Here is a 23,502-nt window from a genome sequence, read left to right as displayed (position 1 = left end):
ATTGCGCAAACATCAAGCTCTATAGTTCATTGCGCTCCTTAAAACTTGATATTCTGTTAACGCCAAGAACCGACCGCATGGTTGCTTCCGGTTGCTATTCTTAAGATTGCGAAAGGAACGCAATTAAAGCAAGTAAAATGAAAATAGAAGTATTTGCATTTAACACTGACTAATCGGTATAATTGCAACCCGCCTCGACTAGAAACTAGAGATGAGCCCTTGCTGAGTCCTTTTCCCTCGTCACATCAATTAACAAACCTATATCTCGGATCACGATGGCGTCACAAGCTTCATAACTAATGACATCCCATTTGTCTTCCAAATGAGATGCAATCAGACACCTTGTTCTGACCGATGAGATAGGTTACACGCGTCGAGAAATCTTCCATAAACTTGTCACGAAGGCGTCACAAGCTTCATAACTAATGTGGCCCACAGCTCATGCCAGATCCACGCATCTTCTAATTCAATCTCTTATCACAAAAACTTCAAGACAAGTGCACCAGGAGTTTCGAGTTGCCTCCGGCTTTGATGGGAGCTTTCACTCAGGCATCCAATCAAATAGACAGGAACGAACATGACAATAAGCTTGTGTAGAAAAGATCAACTGATTTGCATTAGATACTAACTTGTGCAGGGGCGGAGCCCTTATATATCTCCATCAGATGCGGAACTTGCTCCGCATGCTTCATCACGTATCTCTTCACAAACAACTCCTCGGTTAGTCTAAATGGCGTTACAACGGGTTTGTCCCTTTTAAGAAGGCCCATGGATGACAAAAATGTAATCACATTATGCCTTGGCCGAAGCCTTTTGTCGACTGAAAACTGAAGAAGTAGAGGCTGCCTGACTATAACCTCTCGAGCTATAGATGCCGTGTTCAGATAAAAATCCACTGTCCTCCTAATCTTCTTCTCGGAAAAAGCCAAACAGAGCGGGCAACGAGCAAACATGGACCGGCACTCCTCTTGAGACCAACCCAAGCTCTTGAAATTCTCTACCTTCTTATTCCGGGTCGACTCCTTCATCGACGACATCACCCTGAGACCATGTATGAAATTCGAAGAGGACGCTTCCATCCCGAAACTTTTAAGTGCCTTGACCGATGAAGCCATCTTCTCGACATTCATCACCAGTGCACTGGGTTGACACACCATCAGATACGACACATCCTCCGATCTCACTCCCTCCCTTATCAGAAGATCGATGTTAGGCTCCAAAGCATACTTGTGATTACTAGTCAAAAGCCACGAACAGCGCTTAATCGCGATATCCAACCCGTCAGAGGTCCTGAGATACTTCTTGAGGAAATCAATCTGCGGCTTATAGTACGAATCCAAGCTTCTAGTAAAGAACCTACTGTTCCCAGCAATCGTCTTGATCAAGATCGAATCCGATAATCCGACCCCACGGATATACTCCAATTTCGGCTTGAGGGTCGATTCCACGTTCGACAGGAGGAGCGACGGGCCATTAGTGACCAATTTCGCGATCTGCGCTTTACCGAATCCGAAGGAACGCAGGAACCCAATCACGGAATCGGCTCTTTCGACGCCATTTCGGTGGGCACCGAGTTTCTGAGAGATCGAAACGGCGGACTCCAAAGGAAGATCGAGCGATTTCACGAGACGATCAATCAGCGGCGACGAGGAGGGCGAAGACGAGGACGATTTCAGGGGTTTAAGGAGCGCGGCCGAGGTTGCCAGAGAGCGTTCTTGGGCGAACAAGATGAGATTTTTAACCGAAAGGTTGAACATTTTGGGGAGCAGGAACCGTTCGCGGGTTCATGCGGAATGGAAGTCGAGCTTACCTCGGCCGGCGACAGCGAGAAGCGATCGTTCCTGTGCTGTGCGATTCCGACATTTGATGTTTCATGGTCGCTGCTAACTCTTCTTCTGCACTGTGGAAAAGGAGAAGGCGCGATTGGGTTCTGTTTTCACATTTTAGGGTTTTGCCTTGCGTAGCCGTTGAAGGTCCCCCAATCTTTTTCCTTTTCAAGGATGTGTAAAATGAACCGCCCAAATTGAAAATTGCTTGGACCGATTGGTTTGATCTGGTTCCTCAAAGTGTCAGCCCAATTTTTGGTTCCAATTAAGATCTGGATCGACCAAATCGGACAGACTAAATATGCTTTTTTATTTTATTATTTTTTAAAAAAATTAGTAAAATATGAGCTAAATACTATTTCAATCTAATTTCAAATAGTGAAAAAAAGTAATGAAAAAAAAGTGATGGTTCTATTAATGAACTAGAACGATGGGCCAGTCCAGCTACCGATCCTAGGACCAACTGATCTGGTCCTCAGTGTTGAATTTTGGAATCGGTCCTCTAGTTCCTGTTCCCACTTCTACCTTGGAATCGGAAACCAATCATTGTACTTTTTCTTGTCCTTTTTTAATAAAAGAAAATCCCAAAACCCTTTTTATGCCTATTATGATATATTTAGCCTAATTTTTTTTTACATTAAACATCCTAAAATTTTGTACATGTGTGACACATTTAATGTCCATTTAGATTCCATTATTGAGTGTTATAGGGGTGCATTTAGTAACCATTCTCTTCTCGAGAATAATTTTTACTCAAAAATGATTATTTTATTTTGTTCCTAGGAACAATTTATGAGTTTTGAAAACATTTAGTAATTATTCAAAATTTTTATTTTGGAATAGAAATGTGCTTAGTAGGATTGTTAATTTTTTTTTGCTTATTTTAATTTTTTAATACTTTTATTGTATTTTCTTTTTTTTTTCTATTTTCTTCCTTTCTTTCTTTCCAAAGTGAGCTCACTTGGCCTAAGGCTTGACCTTGCCTAGGCAACGCAAATTCGGGGTCGCCTTGGCTTGGCAAGGCCCTCAATTTGGCGAGGAGAGCCTCATCCAGCCATCGGTAAGTGTATGACAAGGCCAAGGCTGATTTGGTGAGCCTTCAAATAACTCATCGGACCTTACCTAGGCGGGGCTGGCCACTAGCGATGGTGGGGAGCAACAGTGGGCGGTGATCGACTTGAAGGAAGAAGAAGAAGAAGAGAGAATAAGATGTACTTCTTGATTTCGTTCCAAATTTATTCTTAGGAACCAAAATTATTTTTTGTTCCCAGTGACAAAAAATTAACTAAATGGATTTCTGTTCTTTTTTTATTATGGGAAACAAAAGAATAGAATCGGTTGTTCCTGGGTGTGTTACTAAACAAGACATAAATCTCCTTTGAAATTTGTCATAGTTGTATCGGTTTAGGGTTTTTGTAATTAAAAAATTAATTTATGATAAATTTGTCAAATGTGTATTGATTTTGGGTTTTTCGTGGTATTAACACTTCTTTTAATAAAAGAAAATCGTAATTTTTTTTTACCTATTATGATACATTTAGCCTAAATATTTTTCACATTAAAAATTCCAAAATTTTATACATGTGTAGCACATTTAACATCCATCATTGAGCATTGTTAAAAATCTATGTATGGACGACAAAAGGAATGATGTTGACATGACTCCCACATGATTTAAGCAGAATAAAGCAATATAACTTTTGTTGGAAAATCATCTACTAAGTGTGTGTCACAAGATACAAGTGTGGGTTTTTGGGAAAATTCCAAAAAATAGCTTGAAATACCATCATTTTTTTAAATAAGAGTTTGAAGTTGACATTTTTTTAAATAAGTACTTAAAGTGCTATTACTTTTCAAATAAGAGCTTGAAATAAATTTTGTTTCAAATAAGGGCTTGCAATAATTATGTTATTTCATATAAGGGCTTGACTTTTTGATAGTTAAGGGTATTTTATTATTTATCATTTTTTCATTTTTCTTCATTTTTTTTTTCTTTTTTTCCTTCCTTTTGCCAATGACCAGCTAACCACCAATGATGCCCATAGAGAGCTAGGCGAGGGTCACCCTTGGTTGATTTGACAAGGGCCACCCATGTCAATCGCAGGTGAGGCAACCCTCGATGCGAGAGAGGCTGCCCTTCACGACCATCCACAAGGTTTGTCCTCGTTGGCCCAAGGGAGGCCAATTCTTGCCAAATCTAATGAGGATGGCCTCGCCGGTAGTCGATAAGGGCTTGGCGACCTTGCTTGCCACTAGTAAGGGCCGGTGAGGCGAGGGTCAACCTCGCTAGCCACTAACGAGGATCATCGAGCCCTCATTGGCCTTTCCTAGTGGCCAGTGAGCGTCACCAAGCCCTCCTCGGTCTTTGCTAGTGGCTGTTGGTCAACGCTAGAAAATAAAAAAGAAGAAAATTTGGACAAAAACGTCTTTGATTGGTTGGAAAATTTAGCCGGTCAGTAATCGGCAATGTCAAATCCTTATTTGAAACAATCATAATTATTTTATGCATTTATATGAAATAACCAAGATTACTTCAAATTTTTATTTAAAACAAGACCCATTTCGAGCTCTTATTTAAAAAAATAAAGGTATTTCGAGTCATTTTTGGAATTTTTCTTGGATTTTTTTATGTTAGAATAATAAAAATTTAGGATTTTTATGTTACATAGAAAAATTCCAGTAAATTGATTAATGTTAACATAGTTTTGAACTTTTTGTGTTATAGTTTTGAACTTTTTGTGTCTTTTTTACTTTAACAAAAAGTACACCCTATAGACATAGCATTCACCAACGTCACTTCTTTAGACCCATCCTATTACTTCCTATGACATATTAAATATGATGAATCTTTAATTTGTCACATAATTTGAAAAAATCGAGCTTACTGATATGAGGAAACTTTCGATGAAGGAAGGTTTCAGTTTCATGCGACTCATTCTAACTTCTATTTTACTCCTAGTAACTTTAACCCGAATAATTGATTAATTCATTGATACGCAATTAAAGCAAGTAAAATGAAAATAGAAGTATTTGCATTTAACATTGACTAATCGGTGGGCTTGAAAACCGACTCGACTAGAAACTAAAGATGAGATGAATTCTTGCTGAGCGCCTTTTCCCTTGTCCCATCAATTAACAAACCTATCTCAATTCATGAAGATGCCATAAGCTTCATAAGTAATGACATCCTATTTTCTTCCAAATGAGATGCCAATCAGACATCTTGTTCTGACTGATGAGAAATGTTACATACGTTGAGAAATATTCTAAAAACTTGTCAGGAGAAATGCTCTGAATACAAAGAAATCTAAGCCAAAACTGAAATTTCCTAGTATACTTCTGTTATTGATATCTTATTGTGTTCGTGCATCGTCTAGCCAAAAGAAGAAGATGCAAAATGGAAACGCGGACTGCAGGCCACTGATAATTTGTTTCTTCCCCAACTAAACAACTGAACCGGCGCACATCCCAGATCTTTTGCTAAACACTCCTCAAGCCAAAATTGGGCATAGAGTTCTGCACATCCAGAGTTGATAATATAACCTTCAACATTTGCAACTTCGCCCTTAGAGATTCCTGATGCAGAATCACATGATGGACACATCGATCCTTAGTTGTCCATTTGACTAGATTCCACAACATGACATGTTTTGCTACCTCTAATACAGCAAATAGCACCATAGGAGCAAGATGGAGGCGATGGATGCTGAGAACTGTCCTCAAAGTCTGGCCCACAGCTCACGCCAGACCCACGCATTTTCTAATTCAATCTCTATTACAAGAACTTGGATACAAGTGGACGGGGAGTTTCGAGTTGTCTCTGGCTTTGATGGGAGCTTTCACTCAGGCATCCAATCAAATAGACAGGAACGAACAGGACAATAAGCTTGTGTAGAAAAGATCAATTTAAGACCCCTGATTTGCTATTAGATACTAATTTCTGCAGTGGCAGAGCCCTTATAAATCTCCATCAGATGTGGAACTTTCTCCACATGCTTCATCACGTATCTCTTCATGAACAACTCCTCGGTCAGTTTAAATGGCGTTACAATGGGTTTGTCCCTTTTAAGAAGGCCCATGGATGACAAAAATGTAATCACATTATGCCTCGGCTGAAGCCTTTTGTCGACTGAAAACTGAAGAAGTAGAGGCTGCCTGACTATAATCTCTAGGGCTATAGATGCTGTGTTCAGATAAAAATCCAATGTCCTCTTAATCTTCTTTTCGGAAAGAGCCAAACAGTGTGGGTGGCGCACGAACATGGACAAGAAATCCTCTTGAGACCAACCCAAGCTCTTGAAATTCTCCACCTTTTTATTCCACGTCGATTCAGTCATGGACGACATCGCCCTGAGACCATGTATGAACTTCGGAGAGGACGGTTCCATTCCAAGACCTTTAACGGATTCAACAAAAGCAGCCATCTTCTCAACCTTCATCACTAATGTCCTAGGTTGGTACATCATCAGAAGCACTACATCATCGAATCTCACTCCCTCCCTCATCAAGAGATCGATATTAGGTTCCAAAAAATACCTGCGGTCGACAGTCAAAAGCCAAGAACAGCGCTTGATCGCAATATCCAACGCGCTGGAGGTCCTGAGATACTTCTTGAGGAAATCAATCTGCGGCTTATAGTACGAATCCAAGCTTCTACCAAAGAACCTACTGTTCCCAGCTATGGTACCGAGCAAGACCGATTCCGATAACCCGATCTCGCGGAAATACTCCAACTTGGGCTTGAGATTCGATTCCACATTCGACAGGAGGAGCGCCGGTCCATTGGTGACTAATTTGGCGATCTGCGCTTTGCCGAATCCGTGGGAACGCAAGAACCTGAGCACGGCATCGGCCTTATTAACGCCATCCCGGTGGGCACCGACTTTCTGAGAGACGGAAACGGCGGACTCCACAGGAAGATCCAGCGATTTCACGAGACACTCAACCAACGGCGGCGGCGGCGGCGGCGGCGATTTCGGAGGTTTAGGGAGTGCGGCGGACGTTTCAAGAAAGCGCCTTTGGGCGAACAAGAAGAGATTTTTAGCTGAAACTCTGAACATTTGTGGGATCGGAATGGATCGAAGCGCGGTGACGGGTGCAATGCGAAAAGGGTTCTGGGATTCGAGCGAACGGAGATCGAAATCACCTCGGCCGGAGACCGGGAAGACGAGATTACCTCTTCCGCTTTTCGAGCCTCTTCTTGCTTTGGGGAAGGAGGAGGGTCGGGGTGCGATTGGGTTTTTTGTTTTAGGGTTTTGCTGAAAACGTGAAACTTTTATTAAGGCGAGAGCCGTTGAGGGACTTTTCAAATATTATACCATGGGTCCATTTTTTCCCCCTTTTTTTTTTTTTTTTTTGAGTCAATGTGTCGATTTTACTTGCTACAATTTGCTTATGAGATGGTGATTCGTGTAGGGCCATTGCCGTGTGAATCGCATTGTATTTTTGCTTTTTAATTTGTTTTTTGATTTAATTAAATTTTATTAAATTGGCTCTAGGTTCTAATTTGTCACAATTGATCGATTTGTGAGGAATCGGAGCGAAAAGTGAATCACCTCTTTTCCATTTTGCTAACCCCCACCAGCTGCATCTTGAGGCTGAAGAACCTCCAATCTTAGACTCTGCAACTCGTGCAATACCTAAGATCAGATCGTCAAAATCGCTTGCAAGATAGAGTAGCATAGGGAAGTCGGAACCGAGTATCTTGGCATGAGGTGAGTCATGGCAGAAGGGCACAGCAGCGGCCCTGAGTATCGTCCTTTCCTATGGCGTTATCTCGAGTGGCTAATTGAACTTTGAAAGGAAAAAATCGACACGGGATGGATCTCTTCTTCTGCCGTGGACGGTGACAGTGAAAGGTTTTGGTGGATTGTGAATTTGTGACTGCAGAGAACGTTGGCAATGTTCTAAAAAAAGCATGATTTTGCAAGAAGATTAACCATTGTTGAACGTTAATCATGCACGAAACACAACAATGCGGGGAACACCGCGATGGGTTTCCCCTTTCGAGGGCGAGTTGACTGCATTGCAAGAAACCTCATAATGACACAGTGCCTCCTTGAATCAACCAAAGTAAATGGAGTTATTACTTCTTGTCCTTAGACAGGACATCGTCTGGAGACTGCCGTGACTCTCATTCACAAGCATGCCCACATGACCAGAGTGTCCTGAGCATGATGTTAGCAGATTCAGATGCAGTGCATTTCTTCAACAGCAGGGAGCAGTTGATCAGACCGCCTTTCTTGAAACCCTGTTCTTACGTGCAAAACTGATGTTTGCAAGGGGTTTACCATCATCTGATTGTGCCAACTTATCGCGATTCAACAGGCAGGGGAATCACCCAATAGATGCCACGAGTAAATCGGAAGTTTCAATTACCCTCCTGCTTTGATGCCAACATTCAACCAAGCTTCTGATCAAGATACACAATACTGCCAATCCAACAATCAACTCGTGCAGAAGCGATAAATTGAAATCCCTGATCTTCTACCTGATAAACTCTTCATGCGGCGGCAGATGCCCTGTATATCTCCATCAGATGCGGAACTTGTTCCAGGTGCTTCATCACGTACTTCTCCAAGAACGACTTCTCGGATATTTTAAACGGTACTACAATAGAATTCCGCTTCTTAAGGAGACCCTTGGACTGCAGAACCGTAATCACACTATGCCTTGGTCGAAGCCTCTTCTCTACTGAATACTTAAGAAGTACAGGCTGACCGACAATAACCTCCCGAGCTATTGACGCGGTATTTAGATAAAAATCCACTGTCCTCCTAATATTCTCTCCGGAAAGAGCCAAACAGAGCGGGCGACGAGCAAACATGGACCGGCACTCCTCTTGAGACCAACCCAAACTCTTGAAATTCTCTACCTTCTCACGCCAAGTCGACTCCTTCATGGACAACATCACCCTGAGACCATGTATGAATTTCGGAGAGGACGGTTCCATTCCAAGACCTTTAACGGATTCAACAAAAGCAGCCATCTTCTCAACCTTCATCACTAATGTCTTAGGTTGATAGAGCATCAGAAGCACTACATCATCGAATCTCACTCCCTCCCTCATCAAGAGATCGATATTAGGTTCCAAAGTATATCTGCGGTCGACAGTCAAAAGCCAAGAACAGCGCTTGATCGCAATATCCAACGCGGTGGAGGTCCTCAGACACTTCATGAGGAAATCAATCTGCGGCTTATAGAACGAATTCAAGCTTCTACCAAAGAAGCTACTGTTCCCAGCTATGGCACCGAGCAAGACCGATTGTGATAACCCAATCTCGCGGAAATACTCCAACTTGGGCTTGAGATTCGATTCCACATTCGACCGGAGGAGCGTCGGTCCATTGGTGACCAATTTCGCGATCTGCGCTTTGCCGAATCCGGAGGAACGCAGGAACCCAACCACGGAATCGGCTCTTTCGACGCCATTTCGGTGGGCACGGAGTCTCTGGGAGATGGAAACAGCAGATTCCAAAGGAAGATCGAGCGATTTCACGAGATAATCAATCAACGGCGACGAAGAGCACGAAGACGAAGACGATTTCGGAGGTTCAAGGAGGGTGGCCAAGGTTGCCAGAGAGCGTTTTTGGGCGAACAAGAAGAGATTTTTAACCGAAACGTTGAACATTTCGGGGAGCCGAAATCGCTGGCGGATTCGAACGGAATGGAAGTCGAACTCACCTCGGTCGGCGACAGTGAGAAGTTACTGTTCCTCCGATGTGCGATTCGAACATTTGATGTTCCATCGTCGCTGGCTCTTCCTCTGCTTTGTCGATTTAGGTGCGATTCGGGTTCTGTTTATAGGGTTCTACCAATGCGGCGATGCGTAGCCGTCGAACGTCTCTCTCTCTCTCTTCTTTCTTCGTCCTTTCTTAAAAAATCAATCAAATATTCGAAATTATACCCATGTATTTATCCTCTACTTTTTTATAACGTCAAAAATCCCAAAAATTTTGTCACCGTTTGATTTGTTTATCATCTATCTCCATTACATCAATGAACACCAAAGAAAAACGATATTAACATGACGCGCACTAAGTGAAATAAAAATAAAATCGTTTAAGGTGGAAAAATTAATAAATGTGTAATGTGGTATAAGTATAAATTTCTTGATGTTAGAATAAAAATATGAAAAATGCATCACAACTGACAAATTTTCAATGCTATAAAAGAAAAAAGTTCAAGATAAATTTATAATAGTGACCATAGTTTTGGATTTTTTGTGATTACTTTCACAAAAATAATCCTCACCCACACAACATTCGCCTACATTACTTCCTAGTTCTTTATAGACCCATACTGTTACTTAGTACGACATATGACATTTGATGGCTTTTTAATTTAAATAATAAAGTGCTGTCAACGTAGAGTATGCCTTTGAAATTAAAAAGGAGTCAATCAATGTTCAAACAAAGTCAGTACCTATATACACGCATTAGCAAATTCCCATTTCTTATTAGTCACGAAAAATTTATCTGGTGATAGTAAGTTTCGTATTTGTATATTGCTTTGGATAGTTATATTCTCGTTTTCTACTCAGCAATTTTCGATTCCTACTTAGCAATTTTTATTCACGTATTAGACTATGACTTTGATGCTACAAAGGTCCAGAAAATTCACCATCATGACATTAATTGCACGTGTTAGTTAGTAGATGCTCCGCAAAAATAACATTAGCAACTTCTCCAAAAGGCTATAAAGGTACATATAGAAAGGTAAATAACATTAGCAACTTCTCCAAAAGGCTATAGGAGGAGAAGGTGGGGACGATTTCATTTATAGCAAAAGTTTGAGAGTGGGTGTTAAAGTAGGATTAGAGTAGGACCGACAAAAAAAAAAAAATTATGAGCCCCTAAAAGAAGGGTAAATAGTAGCTTCTCAACCAATACAACGATCATTCGTGAGTCATGGTAGTAGTATGCCGCAATTGTTGAGAAGTTTGTGAGAAGCAAACAAGCAACTTGTTCACAAATCAAAACAACCTTCATTAATCAGTTTATCTCCAACCTTTCATCTCCCTTCCATATACAGCCGCTGGCTTGGAAAAATGACGCTTAATGCTAAGTAGGCTAGGTTGGGCCATATTCTTTTCAGTCTAACAATGGATTTGAACTATCAATGAGAACTCAACCATGCAGCCTCAGAGCATGTCCTGAGCATACCTTTCATGGATCAATATATTCTATGGAGGCAGGTCCATCAGCATGTTTGTGATCAGTGATCAAGATTCAATAGAATGTAGAAGTCCTGATCATATCGCTACAGAAGAAAATGTCGTGCAGAATTCCGAGTCTCCATAACATGTGCACCAGTACCCTCCATGTTCAATCATGGATCCTGCAACAAGAAATACAATCTTTCTCCCCAGTTGCAAGAGCAATTTTCATCGAGTCTCTGAAGGCAGACAAATACATAAAACTCGTGATACACAAGGTGTGGTTTAGCAAAACAATGCATTACATCGAGCATGGGAGTAACATTTCCTTCATGTGTTTAGACTTGAGTGTTTCACGAGAAACCCTTCTAAGTTCATGCAATTTAGGCATCCCAGAAAACTTCTTTGCCATTCTCAAGGGCCTCCCCACTGCTGAAGCCCAAAGGAACGTATCAACTGTGAACTTAGAAAACTTTGCATTGCCAATGATAACCAATGTTGGATCTCTTCACTTACCACCTTTTCCCCCATAAAAATGCCAGAAAAGAGCGAGCATCCAAAAATTTCCAAATTCCAATTACTACAGCCAACTGGAGCGACTTACATCATCGTTAGCATACTGCCCCACGCCTCATTCATAGACAACACCACTGCATATGAGAGAGAAGGAAAACTGTAAAGCTTCTCGAGACAAAGTGGCAATCCCAATTCCTGATGCCCGATGCCAGGAGATATGGACTGACCTTTTCCGAGTACACTAATGTCAGAGAGAGGAAATGACTAGCGAAGTATCAGCCAAAAAGGCACAGAATCAACAAAGTCCAGTTTCCCAATCTTACCAGGTTATTTCAAGTTGCATCCCAGATTGACACGACAGTTATTTATCAAGCTGCCATTGAGCAGACAGGATCCCCAACCTGGCAATCAGCTCAGGTGGATGTGAACAAATGGACATGGGATGGACCTCTTCTTCTAGCGTGGAAGGTGATGGTGAAGGTTTTGGTGGATTGTGAATTTGTGACTGCAGAGAACGCTGGCTATGCCCTCAAAAAGCACGAGTTCATAAGCAGATTGGCTATTGTTGAACGTTAATCATGCCTGATACACAACAATGCAGGGAATGCCACAATGGGTTTCCCCTTTCATGGGCGAGTCGACTGCATTGCAAGAAACCTCATAATGACACAGTTTCTCCTTGAATCAACCAAAGAAAATGGAGTTCTTACATCTTGTCCTTCAACAGGGCATCGTCTTGGAGACTGCCGTGAGCTCTCATTCACAAGCATGCCCTCATGACAGACGTGTCCTGAGCATGATGTTAGCAGATTCAGATGCAGTGCATTTCTTCAACAGCAGAGAGCAGTTAATCATACCGCCTTTCTTGAAACCCTGTGCGATTCAACCGGCAGGGGAATCACCAGATAGATGCCGCAAGTAAATCGGAAGTCTCAATTACCCTCCTGCTTTGATGCGAACATTCAACCAAGCTTCTGATCAAGATAGACATTGCTGACAATCCAACAATCAACTTGTGGGCAAGCGATAAATTGAAGTCACTGATTTTCTACCAGATAACTCTTCACGTGGCAGCAGATGCCCTGTATATCTCCATCAGATGCGGAACTTGTTCCAGGTGCTTCATCACGTACTTCTCCAAGAACGACTTCTCAGATAGTGAAAATGGTATTACAATGGAATTCTGCTTTTTAAGGAGACCCTTGGACCGCAGGACCATAATCACACTGTGCCTTGGCCAAAGCCTCTTCTCAACTGAATATTCAAGAAGTAAAGGCTGACTGACAATAACCTTCCGAGCTATCGACGCAGTATTTAGATAAAAATCCACTTTCCTCCTAATATTCTCTCTGGAAAGACACAAACAGAGCGGGCGACGAGCAAACGTGGACCGGAACTCCTCTTGGGACCAACCCAAACTCTTGAAATTCTCTACCTTCTCACGCCAAGTCGACTCCTTCAATGACGACATCACCCTGAGACAGTGTATGAATTTTGGCGAGGACGGTTCCATTCCAAGACCTTTAACGGATTCAACAAAAGCAGCCATCTTCTCAACCTTCATCACTAATGTCTTAGGTTGATAGAGCATCAGAATCACTACATCATCGAATCTCACTCCCTCCCTCATCAAGAGATTGATATTAGGTTCCAAAGTATATCTGCGGTCGACAGTCAAAAGCCAAGAACAGCGCTTGATCGCAATATCCAAGGCGCTGGAGGTCCTCAGATACTTCTTGAGGAAATCAATCTGCGGCTTATAGAACGAATTCAAGCTTCTACCAAAGAACTTACTGTTCCCAGCTATGGTACCGAGCAAGACCGATTGTGATAACCCAATCTCGCGGAAATACTCCAACTTGGGCTTGAGATTCGATTCCACATTCGACAGGAGGAGCGCCGGTCCATTGGTGACCAATTTCGCGATCTGCGCTTTGCCGAATCCGGAGGAACGCAGGAACCCAATAACGGAATCGGCTCTTTCGACGCCATTTCGGTGGGCACGGAGTCTCTGGGAGATGGAAACAGCAGATTCCAAAGGAAGATCGAGCGATTTCACGAGACAATCAATCAACGGCGACGAAGAGCGACGAAGAGCACGAAGACGATTTCGGAGGTTCAAGGAGCGCGGCCAAGGTTGCCAGAGAGCGTTTTTGGGCGAACAAGAAGAGATTTTTAACCGAAACGTTGAACATTTCGGGGAGCAGAAATCGCTCGCGGGTTCGAGCGAATAGCAGTCGAATTTACGTCGTTCGGCGACGGTGAGAAGTGATTGTTCCTCTGTGCGATTCGAACATTCGATGTTTCATCGTCGCTGGCTCTTCCTCTGCTTTAAGGAAAAGGTGCGACTAGGGTTCTGTTTCAGGGTTTTACCAGTGCGGAGCCGTTGAAGGTCGCGCTCTCTCTCTCTCTTCTCTTCCTTTCTTTGAATATCACCAAATATTCCCAATTATGCCGATACATTTCACCTATAATTTTTTAGAAAAATTTCAAATAAGAGCTAAAGTTCCCTTATTTTCTCAAATAAAGATTTGGAATAGATTTATTTCAAATAAAAACTTGAATTTGCTATATCAATATCAAATAAGTGCTTCAAATGATTATGGTTGTTTTAGATAAGGATTTAATTTCACTGATTAACTAGGTCCACAAAAATTTCAACTAATAAGAGATGTTTATATCCAAAAACAATTAAAATATAAATATAATCAAATATAATCAAATTTTTTTAAAGAAAAGAAAGGAACACACAAGTGGGATGGGTTGCCGCCCCATTGCTAATGGGGTGACAGCGACAATCGATGAACCTATCGACCAAAGGCAAGGGCTCATTGGCCCTTGCTAGGGACAAGAAAGAATAGCGGCCCTCTCCTAGATCTAGGTGAAGGTTGCCGATCCTCGCCAAGCACCCCTTAGACTTAGGTAGTGAGGTTTAGAGGCCTTGGGCAAGGGTTGCCAGTAGATGGGGGCGAGGGCAGGTGACCCTTGCTGATTTGAGAGAGAGTTGCTACCCTCTCTTGTCCCTGGCCCTGGTGAGCAAGGGTCACTAGCCCTTTCCCAAAGCATCAACAACCCCATTATCTCTTGCCTAAGTGTCAATAACTTCGTTGGTAGCAACCGTTGCCCCATCGGCGATAGGGCAGCAACCACTGGTGGGAGCAAGCTCTCCTGCCCGTGATTTCCTTTTTCTTTTTTTCTTTTTTTAATTTTTTAGTTTTATTTAGTTTGCTTTTTTACGAAAAAATGAAGAAAAAACAAAAAAATTAAAAAGGCACTTAAGATTCTTATTTGAGAAAATGAGAACACTTTAAGTTTTTATTTGGAATTTTCTCTAATTTTTTAATGATACCAAAAATCCCAAAATTTTGTAATCATGTGGCACGTTTACCGTCCATCTAAATTCTATCAATGAGCACTGTTAAAAATGCGTTTACATGTGGACAACGAAAGAATAACGGTGTTAACATGGCATGCACATGACTTAAGTAAAATAAAAATGAAATCGTTTTAGCTAAAAAAAATCATTTGATGAAGGATAAATATGTCGCATGGTATAAGTATGGATTTTTTATGTCAAAATAAAAATTTTAAGCTAAATATATCATGATAGACATAATTTGCGATTTTTGATGCTATACAAAAAGGTCAAAGTAAATTTATCATAATCAACACAATTTATATATATACTTTTGTGATTATTTTAGCAAAAATAAACCTTGCACACATAGCATTCAACAACGTTACTTGTTACTTCTTCATAGGCCCATGCTGTTGCTACAACATATTACATTTGATAGCTTATTAGTTTAATTAATAAAGCCCCGTCATTGTAGAATATGCCTTTGAAATTAAAAAAGGGTTGATCAAAGTTCAGACAATGTGGCTGCGTTTGACAGTCGGGATAAAATTCAGGATATAATATAATTTACCATATCCTACATTTGGTATTTACTTAGGATATAATATAGTTCGGATATAAAGGAATATAGACAAAGATAAAATTATCCATGAAAGAGGTGAGAGGTGAGATAAAGATGGATAAGATTTATAATATCCATAATAAAAATTTATTTTTCTTCAAAACACAAACTTATTAAATTAACAAAATTGAAATTATATTTCAATATAAATAATATTTGAATTCTAATTTAAGAAATAAAAAATAAAAATAAAAAAAATATATTTTAATTAATCATATATAGTCAACTTTAATTCTATCTTATAATAAACATTCAATATATATATTAAATATTTATATTTTTTTTATATATTTTAGGTATTTTTGTATTTTAGGTATGTTAGTATAGTTTACTATTTGATAAAATTTTATTAAAGAATGATGAAAGGGAAAATAGAAATAATAAAGAAAATAATATAAAAAAGAGGAAAAATAAAATAAAAATAAAATAAGGAATAATGTTACGAGAGATTTTCATCATTTCCGTTTATGAACATTTAGGTTCATTTATAATGATATCTGTTTATATAAAAAAAAATGTACATAATATAATGTGAACATATCCGATTTTAATACTGCAATTCACTAAACAATGGATAAGATATAAAAAAATTCCGAGATTTCATATCCTATTCCGGTTAGAAATCTGAACGACCAAACATAGCCCGTTAGTACATCTATACACCCATAAGAAAATCCCCATTTCTTATAGGTCATCTCTTATAAAATTTATCTCAACCGATAGAGGTGATCTTTCATAAGTCATGGTAGAAGTTAGTATGCCCAATTGTTGAGAAGTTAGTGAGAAGCAAACAAGCAACTGGTTCACAAATCAAAACAACCTTTGTAAATCAGTTTATCTCCCATCTTTATCTCCCTTACATTTACTGCCGCTGGCTTGGGAAAATGATCTGCTTAATGCTAACTAGGCTAGGTTGGGCCGTGTTCTTTTCAGTCTGCAACTTCCAAGAAGCTGTAACAATGATGGATTCGAACTTTCGACGAGAACTCAACCGTGCAGCCTCAGAGCATGTCATGAGCATAGCTTTCATGCATCAATCTATTCTATGGAGGCAAGTACATGACCGTGTTCGTGATCAGTGATCAGTATACTCGATAGAACGTAGAAGCTGATCATTTCACTACAAAAGAAAATGTCATGCAGAATACCGAGTCTCCATAACATGTGCACCAGTACCCTCACTGTTCAATCATGGATCCTGCAACAAGAAATACAATCCTTCTCCTCGGTTACAAGAGCAATCTACATCGAGTCTCTGAAGGCAGACATATACATAAAACTCGTGATACAAGAGGAGGTGTGGTTTAGCAAAACAAGCATTACATCGAGGCCGCAGTAACATTTCCTTCATGTGTTTAGACTTGAGTATTTCAGGAGAAACCCTTCTCAGTTCATGCAGTTTAGGTATCCCAGAAAACTTCTTTGCCATTCTCAAGGGGCTTCTCCAATGCTGAAGCCCAAAGGAACGTATCAACTGTGAACTTAGAGAACTTGGCATTGCCCATGATAACTTCTCTTGGATCTCTTCACTTACCACCTTTTCCCCCATAAAAATGCCAGAAAAGAGCAAGCATCCAGAAATTTCCAAATTCCAATTACCACAGCCAACTGGAGCGACCTTACACCATCATTAGCATACTGCCCCACGCCTCATTCATAGACAACACCACCGCATATGAGAGAGAAGGAAAACTGTGAAGCTTCTCGAGACAGAGAGGCAATCCCAATGCCAGGAGATATGGACTGACCTTGCCCGAGTACAGTAAATTGAGAGATAGGAAATGACTAGCAAAGTATCAGCCAATAAGGCACAGATTCGACAAAGTCCAGTTTCCCAATCTTACCAGACCATTTCAAGTTGCATCCAAGATTGACATGACGGTCATTCATTAAGCTGCCATCGAACTGACAGGATCCCCAACTTGGCAATCAGCTCAGGTAGACGCAAACAAATGTCTCCCGATTTTCAGTTCTCCTACAGGGTCACGGAGCCTCTGAATATGTCCATCAGATGGGGAACCTGGTCCAAGTGCCTCATCACATAATTCTGCAGGAACACCTCATCAGATAGTTTAAACAGATTAATAATTCTTCTATCCTTTTCGAGCAAGCCCTCGGACAACAACACTTTAATCACGTTATGCCTAGGCCGAAGCCTTTTGTCTATCGAATACGTAAGAGACAAGGGATGAAACACTATGTCCTCCCGCGATATCAATTCCACTACTCTCCTGACCTTGTCCTCCGAAACAGTCAAGAAACGGGGATACCGCATAAACATAGACACGATATCCTCTTGACACCAGCCCAAGCTCTTGAAAAATTCCACCTTGCCATGCCAAGTCGACTCGTTCATCGACGACATCACTCTCACGGCCTTCACGAACTTCATCGACCCCGGCTCGAACCCCAACCTTTTAACAGATTCGACAATGGAAGCTATCCTATCGACCTTGAGCATCAGAGCTCTCGGCTGCCGAATCATCAACAGCGAAATGTCGTCGACGCTCACTCCTTCGCTCATCAAGAGCTCGATATTGGGGCCCAGATTACGCCTGTGGTTTGCAGTCAAGAGCCACAAATTGCGCCTGATGGCGGTATCGAACGCGTCCGCGCTCCTGAGATACTTCTTGAGGAAATCAATCTGCGGTCCCAAGAACGAATCCACGCTCTTGTTGAAGACCGCGGGGTTCACGGCCATGGCGCTGAGCAAGACCGAATCCGACACCCCGCTGTCGCGGAGGAACCGCATCTGCGGCCCGAGGGTCGATTCCACGTCGGACAGGAGGAGCGACGGGCGCTTGGCGATCAATTTCGCGAGGCGCGCCTCGTCGTAGCCGCAGGACTTCAAGAACCCGAGCACGGAGCCGGCTCGCTCGACGTCGCCGGGGCCTTCCCGTCGGTCCCGAGCTTCTCGCAGATCGAGGCGGCGGATTCTAAGGGGAGGCCGAGCGATTCCACGAGGAGGCGATCGAGCAGCAACGGCGGCGGCGGCGGTGGCGGCGAGGAGTATGGAGCTTTGAGGAGCGGACCAGACCATGTGGCCAAGAGGCGTTTGGGGAAGAGGGAGCGGAGATTTCCATAGAAGAAGGTGAGCATCTCTGGGAATGGAGATCGAGATTCAAATGGGTTTTGCTGCAGGATTCGAGGTACTGGGCATTGGCACTACCAGGAGGAAGAAGATGAAGGTGGTGATGATGCGAGTCCTCTGATTTTCCATGTCCTCTTATTTTCCTTCTTGTGGGTGTGGCTGTTGGGGCTTCTGAGTTCTTGTAACTTAAATCTTGTTCTCGGTTCAGATAATTACTTACGTAGGTCTCGGTCCAATTCCAGATCGGTCCGTTCCCACCCTTAAATCGGACAGCGTTGGTCGATTCCCAGTTCCCATACAGGGTCGATCCTGAAGTTGGTGATTTCATTCCTTCTTCTCTCTTTCTCTTTTTATTATCTATAAATTGGAGCTTCTCAATTACTAATTAAGATTCGCTTCAAAATTTTTAAAAAATTAAAAATTTTGATCACTCCAACAATCCAATTCAGTTCCTTACCAAAAACTAGACTGCTCCTTGAGAATCACTCAAAATCAGTTAGTCTAATCAGGTTCTCGAGTTGGACTAATGCACATCTTTAGATGGAATCGCATTCATTTGATTTTGTGAAATCAATGCTCTATGTGAAATTCAAATAACCTTTTTTCCACATTTTGTTTGGTAAGGGACAAAAATTGGGAGGTTTGTCCACGGGAAAGAAAGAAATTTAAGTAATGATTTATAGATCACATTATTTACATCTTTAATAGAAAAGAAAGAAATGATTAAAAGAGTCTCTCTTGTCATCCAACTTGAACTTGGGAGAGCAAATCATCATGTCCATTATGCCCATGAGGACTCGCTTGACAAAGCGAGATGATTATTCTCGAGGGCCATCTAGATTGAGTGTGATCTTAATCCAAGATGACGAGCATAATCTCCTCCATCCTTGAGACAAATCTCCCAAGGCCAACATTATTGCTGTGATGGCTGCACTGATACAAGATAGAGTCCAATGTTATTACCTAAATTCCTTTAAATTTGCACATTTCCGGCGATAAAAATTTTAAACCTTTTATTTGTCTAATCAAATTCTTGAACTTGCATGATTTTTCTCTTTGTTAATTAATTGGAGGTTACGTGACCATCAAGAGTGAAAAGGGTGGGGACGTGCAAAGATCAAATGTGATTTTTGTATGGATAAATCTTATCGCTCTTGTTTTTTCCCGAATTTTAGTCTCATGCATTACTCAATTCTCCTTATTATTAAGAAAAAGAATAAAAGAGGGGGAAAATTCATGTCATAATCTTGCTGGCTCCGATGAATAAATTAAGCTCCAATTAATCAGGTTTAGAAATGAATAAGCTTGATTAGAAAAATTAATTACGAAGTGCAATGTCCAAAGTGAGCTTCTTCTTCTTCTCGCAAACGTTTCGATTCAGTACCAGTCGAGGCGAGCCGTTCCGGCAGACCAACCATGGAGAGAAGGCAGAACCACCACCAGCAGCCGCAAAACCTTCGTCGGAACCCTTCTTCTTCTTCTTCTTCCTCTTCGAGCCACTCGTCCAACCACCGGCCGCGATATCGACCTCCCAACAGGGCCGGCGGCGATGCTCGACCGCATAGCCGCGAAGATCCGTACCTCGATTCCGGAGACGCGGCTGCCGGCGGCCGGCCTCGGAGCCTCGCCCGACCGATGCGCGCGCATGCCTCCGAGGCCGCCGCCGGGAGCTCGATCGGCGTTCGGGAGCGGCAAGAACAGCACCGGCGCGATCAAGATCGAGAGGACGACCGAGATTGTCGCGAACTCGCGTCCGTCGTCGGGACCTGCCCTCACATGTGCCCCGGTAGTTGTAAAATCTCTGCTTTTGGTGATTTCCGATTGCTTTGTTTCCCTCTCCTGGGTAATTGCGTGAAGGGGGTTAGGCTAAATCAGTGGTGCGATCCCTTAGCATCAAAGTCGTCAGACGAGATATGAAATTTAGGATCGGAAGTTAATGACTTGGCCGGCGAAACACTTGGTTGCAGTTTTCAGAGCGTGTTTAGTCCAATTCAAGTTCCTCGAGTCGAGTTTTGAGGTGCCGTTTGAATGGTCCCAGCCAGTCATGGAATCTCTTGCACTAGTGCTGGGCAGCTGAGGATGGCTGTGTGAATGCTTTACCCTTTTCTAGGGTTCAGATTGTTATGTTTTTCATATGGCTGTTCAGCAATGCGTTATATTTCGTGCGATTTATTTGGCACATATTGCAGTTGGGGAGATGGCCCAGCGTGAACGGTTACGCGATTTAGCTGTGTTTGAGAGGTTGCATGGTAATCCGGCTAAAACATCTCCTGAGCTTGCTGTCAAAAAGGTAAACTTTGCTTCGCTTTTACTTCGGCAAAGCTGTGTAACTTCGTCTTTGAAAAATGTAAATGAACTGTTCCGGGAATTTCCCCGGAAACAAAGCTTATGTGACTTAAAATGGTGAAATTGCCTTGCATCAATGTCTCTAGTTTTGCAGGACAATATCCACGAGGGATGTGCAGTTATTGGATATACGACCTTTCTCAGTACTGGGAAGCACTCTAGACTACCTTATGAGCTTGATGAATTCTACGCCAGAGCCTTTTGAAACAGTTCATGACTTCATATTTGACAGAACGCGTTCCATAAGACAAGACCTGAGCATGCAGAATATAGTTGACAAAAGAGTGATTCATATGTACGAGAAAATGGTATGGTCCTCTTGGTGAGACTTCTGCACATTTCTCTGATTCTTGATCTGGCTGAGCCTGTGAACTATCCAAGTAACTCATGTTTTAAGCATTTACTTATAGAACATGGAAGTTGAACAAAAATAAACTTTTAAACTCATAAAAGTTTATACTAGGCACGGTCAAGATGCTGTTATTTAATCCAATGGAAGGATAACATGGCAATATGTCTCCTCTTGCAGTTGACAATCTAAAGCTTTCCGGGTTGTGCTGTAGAATGACATGGTTCCATGTCTGTCTGTCTGTCTGTCTTTATGTTCTTGCAGGTTAATTTTCATGTCACTTCTCACCACAAGCTTAGACTTAGAAGCAGTGGACCTGACAGTTTCAATATCTCTTCATTGCATCACCTTAACATGGAGCAGTTAGCAAAGGTGTTGACATCTTTATACAATCTTTATGATCTGAATCGAGATCATAGCTCCACACACAAGAACGAACCAGAGTATCGCTCACTTTATGTGCTGCTTTGTCTCAATTCCGAAAGCCTTCCAGAGGTTTGAATATTAAGTTAATCGTGTCTTATACTGTTACTTCCTCATATTTTTGGGCCCTAGATGAGTAAGAGCCACTTCCTCTTCACTGACAGGGTGAGAGACTTTCTTTGTGGTTCCGTCGTGTGCCTACTCCTGTTATCAAGTCTAAAGAAATGTCTTTCGCCAGAAGAATTTTGAGGTGCATTTATAGCCTACCTATCTTGGGAACTTAATATTTTGTGGATCCTGTTATTATGATGATTTTTTGTGTTAATTGCATAAGTTGAGCTTTCAGAAATTATTTCTACTTGGCAGGTATTTCAGGACGGGCAATTATAGCCGTTTCTTTAGTACCATAGCAGCTGAGGCCTCCTATCTCCAGTATTGTGCCCTCGAACCTTATATTGATAAGGTTGTTCAATTATACTGTTTCTCCTATGGCCTCTTCTTTTGGTGTTGTAGTCATATAAACTTTCACTGTAAGCAGCCTAGGATGCACTTCATCCATTCCCTTCTTGGACCCAGGGAGAGATGATGGGCATCGCCTTTCTTGCTCACCATATAATTTTTCAAATTGACCTATTTTGCAAAGCCCTTCTCTCTATGAGTGAATAGATTGCATTGCGATTATGATCTTTAAAGTAAATATGTATTTTTTCGTCACTTAACCCTATTTGAATGTTTTGTTGGTGATTAAATTTGCTTTACTGTGAAAGGTTCGAGCTCTAGCTGTTTTATGCATTAACAATGGTGGCTACAAGCTTCATCCATACCCGATAGCACATCTGTCTAATCTACTGATGATGGAGGTATGGCCTCTTCATTTAAGAATGACTAACTAATGTGCTCATGTCATGTTCCCTGAGTATTTTTATCTGTTTATTTCTTTTTACGCTGTTGATTTATTGAAGAATTTTTACTTTCCCAGGAATCAGAAGTGGAGTCGTTCTGCAATGCATGCGGCCTCGAGACCTCATTAGACGAACAGGGAAATAAGGTTTTACCCACCAAACAACCGGCCTTCGAACATCCAAAGGCAGGATACGGGAAGTATGGCTTTTCGGGTTTGGAAAATATTTGCAGGTAAATTTGTTAAATCTTGGAATTTAACAAGTTTTTGGGTTCATATCCTTCTTGCTATGGAGCTTTCATCAGTAGATTGCTGTGTCTTAGTTTCGATATAGTATAAATCCGCTGCTAATCATCACATTGGGGTCTATCTTATTTTAGGGGGAGAGAAGCTGAAGAGAATGTCTGAACATTGATCATTCATCTAGGGCTCACTTGCTCTTTCAGGACAGTCGAAATTGCCGACAAGTAATGACAATCTCAGAAGCCTAGGATCTTCTATGACCAATTGACATGTTCAGGTCACAAGATCCAACCCGAGGGGCAAAAGTCGATAGGACCCTTCTCACACGTTCTCATCGCTCGCCGATCCCAAAGAGCCCCTAAAACCGAATCAGCTCAAAGGTCTACTCCAGGCTACCCTTTGGCTTACTGACAATCCTCAGTTCATCTCCGAGTCAAGCAATGAAGATATAAGCTCCCCACCTTTGAAATTCTTGCTATAATTATGGGCTCTTCAAATGGTTTTGATCTGATACAATATGTCGTGTCACATCTGTTAGCTGTACGTCTGGAAGTGCATAACTGCCCCAGGAGTTCGACTATGTATCTCCGTACTGTGCTAGTAACAAATTGGTCTTCCTTGTTCTGATAGTCGTGGGAATTAACCAAAGGTTTTTATGCATAAGTTGGCT

The 23,502-nt window shown here is 41.7% G+C and overlaps 4 protein-coding genes across 4 annotated transcripts; 1 reads left to right on the top strand and 3 right to left on the bottom strand.

Annotated features, from left to right (window-relative positions):
* Window positions 1-135: 135 nt before the first annotated feature.
* Window positions 136-7,105, bottom strand: LOC104455936. The gene is made up of 2 exons (XM_018877335.2): window positions 5,759-7,105; window positions 136-1,784 (listed from the first exon to the last, which is right to left on the bottom strand). The coding sequence occupies exons 1-2, from the start codon at window positions 6,884-6,886 to the stop codon at window positions 618-620; spliced, it is 2,295 nt and encodes a 764-aa protein (XP_018732880.2). The 5' UTR covers window positions 6,887-7,105; the 3' UTR covers window positions 136-617.
* Window positions 7,106-7,367: 262 nt separating this feature from the next.
* LOC120295433 (transcription termination factor MTERF2, chloroplastic-like) lies at window positions 7,368-9,632 on the bottom strand. The gene has a single exon (XM_039316582.1). The coding sequence runs from the start codon at window positions 9,454-9,456 to the stop codon at window positions 8,329-8,331; it is 1,128 nt and encodes a 375-aa protein (XP_039172516.1). The 5' UTR covers window positions 9,457-9,632; the 3' UTR covers window positions 7,368-8,328.
* A 1,138-nt stretch (window positions 9,633-10,770) lies between these two features.
* On the bottom strand, window positions 10,771-13,804 carry LOC104454503 (transcription termination factor MTERF2, chloroplastic-like; the record flags this gene model as incomplete). Its single annotated transcript, XM_039317979.1, has 2 exons — window positions 10,771-11,633; window positions 11,823-13,804. A coding segment is annotated over one exon (1,242 nt), but the record flags the coding sequence as incomplete, so codon positions are not given.
* Window positions 13,805-19,874: 6,070 nt separating this feature from the next.
* Window positions 19,875-23,492, top strand: LOC104454500 (SAC3 family protein C). Its single transcript, XM_010069363.3, has 9 exons — window positions 19,875-20,356; window positions 20,760-20,860; window positions 21,003-21,224; window positions 21,530-21,760; window positions 21,853-21,938; window positions 22,055-22,151; window positions 22,456-22,548; window positions 22,668-22,822; window positions 22,970-23,492. The coding sequence occupies exons 1-9, from the start codon at window positions 19,987-19,989 to the stop codon at window positions 22,995-22,997; spliced, it is 1,383 nt and encodes a 460-aa protein (XP_010067665.2). The 5' UTR covers window positions 19,875-19,986; the 3' UTR covers window positions 22,998-23,492.
* Window positions 23,493-23,502: the final 10 nt, after the last annotated feature.

This window comes from Eucalyptus grandis, chromosome 7 (genome assembly GCF_016545825.1).
Source record: "Eucalyptus grandis isolate ANBG69807.140 chromosome 7, ASM1654582v1, whole genome shotgun sequence".
NCBI lineage: Eukaryota > Viridiplantae > Streptophyta > Magnoliopsida > Myrtales > Myrtaceae > Eucalyptus > Eucalyptus grandis.
The sequence above is the reverse complement of the archived record's forward strand: the minus strand, read 5'-3'. Positions and strand labels throughout refer to the sequence as shown.